This window comes from Cavia porcellus, unplaced genomic scaffold (genome assembly GCF_034190915.1).
Source record: "Cavia porcellus strain 051 isolate PalLab524CR breed Dunkin Hartley unplaced genomic scaffold, mCavPor4.1 scaffold_9, whole genome shotgun sequence".
Taxonomy (NCBI): Eukaryota; Metazoa; Chordata; class Mammalia; order Rodentia; family Caviidae; genus Cavia; species Cavia porcellus.
The window spans coordinates 70,189,637-70,194,752 of record NW_026947492.1 but is presented as its reverse complement, the minus strand read 5'-3'; the positions used below and the strand labels follow the sequence as shown (position 1 = coordinate 70,194,752).

The following is a 5,116-nucleotide window of genomic DNA, read 5'->3' as shown; positions in this document are numbered from 1 at the left end:
TCCAGGTCAACCTACTGCAGGATTCACTGCTAGGGTGCACCGCCAGGTGCTGGGAACTGGTTTGGGCTAGCCTACTGGATCTTAGTCCGTGGCTTCACCCAGGTCAGGGACTCCCCACCAATCCTGCTTGAGAGGGGAATATGCAACTAAAGTCACTGCAGCACCCTGTTCCAGCTAGTCTGCCCGGTCCCAGAATGTCCTCTGTTGGAGCCTCCTTATCTATGGAGGGGTCCCCATTCCTCTCACCGCAGGTCAATGCAGGACTCCTTGCCAGTCCCACTCTCAACTCCATTCGCCAATTCCCACTCTTAGAGCTTTCGCATCTCTAACCCTGCTGTGGCAATTCAGATGCATCAGGGGCAACAGGAAATCGCGGTTTCCAGAGGCGCGGGTTCCAGCTTCAGCACTGAGATTTTATCTGTTCTGGTCATAGCATCAGGATTGCATTTCCAGTTGGTTTCTCTCAGCTCAGTTCATTCCTGGATCGGCAGGGTATATCTCCCCTTGCTTAAGACTCCTCACACCGCACCATTCCTGGATTCTGAGCTTGCTATCTCAGAGAGCCTCCATAGCTGCTGCTATCTATCTGCCATGTTCTCCTGGAAGTCTCTAAAAATAATTTTTAAAAAGACACACTATATTTGTATTATCTTGAGGATCTGTTACATAAAACACCTGCCTCAATTATATTTGTTTGAAATGCATAACATTCACATTACAATGAAAGGTGTTTTTGAGGCCTTCTCAGCTGCTTTGAAGAGACTCTACTGCTATTCAGGAGTACAGTAATCTGTAGCTCACTGCACTAGCTCAGAGGTTGTAAGACACTCTAAACCTGAAAGTAACAAAGTTCAAGACTCTATTCTCATTCTAGACAGTGTTGCATGATCAGTTATGGGATGAAGGATTTAAGGGTGGCATATCAGAGCACTCCTCTGTTTCTCTTATCTCCTACACCTATGATAAAAGACATGAGGAACTGTTCGAATCTGGATTTTAAAAAATAATGAAAAGATATTCACAAATCCAGATAGCCAGATACATCCCATTGACTATAGCCAATACCCATAGCCAAGTGCCTATGGGTATTCTCTGCATTGGTCTAAAATAAAAGGACTCTTCACTGAGGAATGGCTTCATTCTATATAATCCATACCAGTCAGCAGTTCTTGACTATATCCATGGTAGGATCCATTGAGGAAAGTAACTGAGATATGTTCAGAACAATCACTTTATGTAGAACACCTTGAGTACTCGCTGGCGAATCTGCCGAGTCTTCACCCCATAGACAAGAGGGTTTACAGCAGGTGGCACAAGAAGATAGAGAGTGGCCAGAAGAACATGGATGTGATGGGGCACATGGTGACCAAAACGGTGAGTGAGGAAGGAGAACATTCCAGGGATATAGAAGACCAGGATGACACACACATGAGATCCACATGTGCTAAAAGCTTTGAGTCGGGCCTCTCCTCCTGGTACTTTCAGCACTGCCTGGAGAATAAGGGTATAAGAAATGCCAATGGCCAAAACATCCAACCCAACTACAAGCAGTGCCACTGCAAGTCCATAAGCTTGATTCACCGTGGTTTGTGAACAAGCAAGTTTTACCACAGCCATATGCTCACAATAGGTATGATGTATGATAGTAGCTTGGCAGAAGCTAAGGTTCTGAAGCAGGATGGGAAAGGGGATGAGAAGAAGTAGTCCACGCACCAACACTGCCATTCCAATGTGCCCAATTATCCCTGGATGCAGGATGGTGGAATGATGTAGAGGGTGGCAAATGGCCACATATCGATCCAGAGCCATAGCCACAAGTACACCTGACTCCATGGAGGAGAATGCATGAATGAAGAACATCTGGGTCAAGCAGACAATGTACCCAATCTCATGAGCATGGACCAGAAGCACTGCAAGGGCCTTGGGTGCGGTGGAGGAGGCCAGGACTAGATCAATGGCAGCCAGCATGGTCAGGAAAAGGTACATAGGTTGGTGTAAGGAAGAATCAGTCCAGACAATGAAGAGAATGATAATGTTACCCACTAAAGCCAGAAAGTAAAGAACACCTAGGGGCAGTGCTAGCCAGTGCTGACTTTCCTCTAGGCCTGGAATACCTACTAGGAAAAAAGAAGGCTGGGATAGCCTGCAGCTGAAATTGCTGAAGGCCATCATCAACAGCTTAGCAATAGAAGAGAGAAAATAAACCAATTCCATGATTGCTCCATTCCTGATACACTATCACATTGGCCATATCTGGTTGCCATCTTCATGAGAATGAGGAGGCTTAACCTGCAACATAAGGAAATAAAGCTAGATACAAGGAAGAAATTTCCTTTTCTGAAGACAAGGAGATCTCCGTATGTCTAAATTAGAATAAGTGTAGTTTAGTTTGACAATAAGAGTAAATTCATGCTGCAATGGAAGAGATGCTTAAACTCTCATTCAGTCACTGATAGTATGGAACCATCAACTTGAAAGAATTATCTCTATTAACCTCTGGGTATTACTGAACATTGTAAGCAAGTCTGTTGCTTTTGAAACTAGTCTCCCACAGTTTCCAAGACCTAACATTCCACAGTCACTCTTCCAGTAGCTTCCCGTAGCTTCAGCATCTTTCCCACCTCGTTAGAATCTGATTCCAGAGTTCTAGCCTCTCCTCCTTTCCCTATTCCATACATTATCTCTAAATTGACTTCACCCATTCCCATGGTTTTAATTATTCATATATTTTAACTTATCCTAAATGTATATATTTGAGTCAAATACCTTTCTAAGCCACGAGTCCACTTTTCCCTTTGCTTCTTTAACACATACCAGACGATCAACATATTCAAGACTGGATAAACCTACCTATCATTCCCAGTCAATCTCTTGACAAATGGTTTATGAATTATGTCACTCTCTACCCAACTTGATCTAGAAACTTGAAAACTGTCTTTACTCAGTCTTATATATCTCTCCTGATACCCATCACCAATTTCCATTGAACATATTTTAATGTCTCTTATATCCACTTTTCTCAACCTCCAATGTCACACACTGCCTTAGTTCACAATCCCAATTCTCTTACCCGGATTGTTTCTTTAGGTTTTCCTGCCTTCATTATGAGCCCCTATCCAGTCTATTTTCAACCCTGAAATTACAGATTTTCCTGAAGTGCATACGATACCATGCTGCTCATATGGTTAAAATCCTTCAGTGAATTAAATGCATGGAATAAAATCATACATTTAAGAGAGGTATAATCAAAAGTCTTTTGATTATAACTTTTGTCTCACAGGTAACATATTCCTCCATGTATTTTCTGCTTTAACTTCTATAACATTTTTGGAGGTATATGAGTGCACCATCTTATTTTGTCCATGCCTCTTGTGTGTCCTTTTTCTTTTTTTTTTTTTATCAAAACTGCTCCATCTCATTCCTCAAGAGTCAGGGTCCACTCCTTCCTCTTGCGAAGGACTCCTTAACTGTGTTAGATCAACACATTATACCAGGAGCTCTGAATGATGTCCTTTTGTTCATCCAGAACTTTCTGATATATCCCTTTCAGTGCCTTAATGCTTTATTTTAAGAGACAGGACCATATTTCTTTTTTTTTTTTTTTTTTTTTGTCTTTTTCAGGCAGGATCTCCCTATGCTGTTCCGGCTGACCTTGAGCTCACTTTTGTAGCCCAGGGTGGTCTCGTCTCAAATGTGCAGTGATCTTTCTGCCTCAGATTTTCAAGTTCTGGGATTATAATTGTCTGCCACCATGCCAGACTTAATTAACTTTGATGATCAAAAACTAACACGTGAGATCACTTCACAGTGAAGTGAGATAAGTAAAACTTTGGATATAGAAAAATGGGTTTAAGTTCTGTTCTTTTCATATTCTAGGAATAAAACTGATAGGCAATTTAGGCTATATTGAATTCTTCATCTAATAATAGAATAAATATTAATTTTTCAGGCTTATCATAAATATTAATTAAATGATGCATGTAAATTTTCAATATGAGTTATTCCATAAATGATAGTTATATTTATCATGATCATCAACAATAAAGGTCACATGCTTCTCTTTTTTCTTTGCCTCCATGACTCCTATTTCAAATTTTCAATACCTCAATCTCTCATACTGCTATAATAATTCAGTGTGTCTGATGTCTGCAAGTACCAAATAAATGTGACTTGTTTAAACTTATCTATGTGATTCACCTCCTCTCAAACACTGTAGCAAAAACCTGAAACCATATGTTTGTGTCTGTGTGTTTGTCTTAAAAGATAAGTACACGTGAAACAGTATTTTCCAATATTGAGGAGCTCAGATGCAAACATAAAGATTAAGTTAAGATTGTCTATTTTCACATGAGTTGCACATCTACAGCTCATCCAGTGTATCTTTTTCAAAAATTAGTAGTGGCTATAGTATTACCCTAAGGCTCTGATCATGATAAGCATAAAATGTGAAATTCCTGGTTGGCATGTACCTGCTTAGCCTTTGTGTTTTTTCCAAAGTCAGTAGCAGTGACATTTACACTACGACCTCTGGGAGAATCTCAAAATCATACAAAAATTCACCTTTCAGTGCTTGACACTGCATGGAGAAAGTTGATTCTTGTTCTTAGCTAATTCTTCTGCCTCAAGTTTCAGCCCATTTCCCATTTTTAGCTTTGATGTCAGAGAACAGCTATGCAGTTGTGGGAGTACCCATACTTTGACAGAAGCAGCGTCATGGGCATGTGGGAACTGAAGCCAAATTACTGTAGGGAAAGAAGACAAGCACAGATACTGGTCCCTGAGAATAACTTGGTCCTTTGTGCTGTGTCTGAGAGTAACCTGGTCCTTTGTGCTGCTTAATGTGTGAACCTAGAGGAAGAGCCTTGAACTGCTTGTTATGTGTTAAAACCTTAAGTAAACAAGAGATTCTTCTGTGATCCTCAGAGGAAAAGCAGAAGAGATTTTATTCCCAGGAATCTAAAGGCAAAGATATATTTAACTCTTTGACAAGGAAGAGAGAATAATTGACACAGACCTGATATCATTTAACTCATGTAGAGTCAATGCAAATCACCTGCATTTTGTAAAGTTGTGCTTGAAGCCTGTAAGGCAGTATGACATGTCTCATTGTCTTCCT

General features: G+C 40.6%; 1 protein-coding gene across 1 annotated transcript; it reads right to left on the bottom strand.

Annotated features, from left to right (window-relative positions):
• Window positions 1–1,227: 1,227 nt before the first annotated feature.
• Window positions 1,228–2,214, bottom strand: LOC100713448 (olfactory receptor 52L1-like). Its single transcript, XM_003465257.1, has one exon. The coding sequence runs from the start codon at window positions 2,212–2,214 to the stop codon at window positions 1,228–1,230; it is 987 nt and encodes a 328-aa protein (XP_003465305.1).
• Between the last annotated feature and the right edge of the window lie 2,902 nt (window positions 2,215–5,116).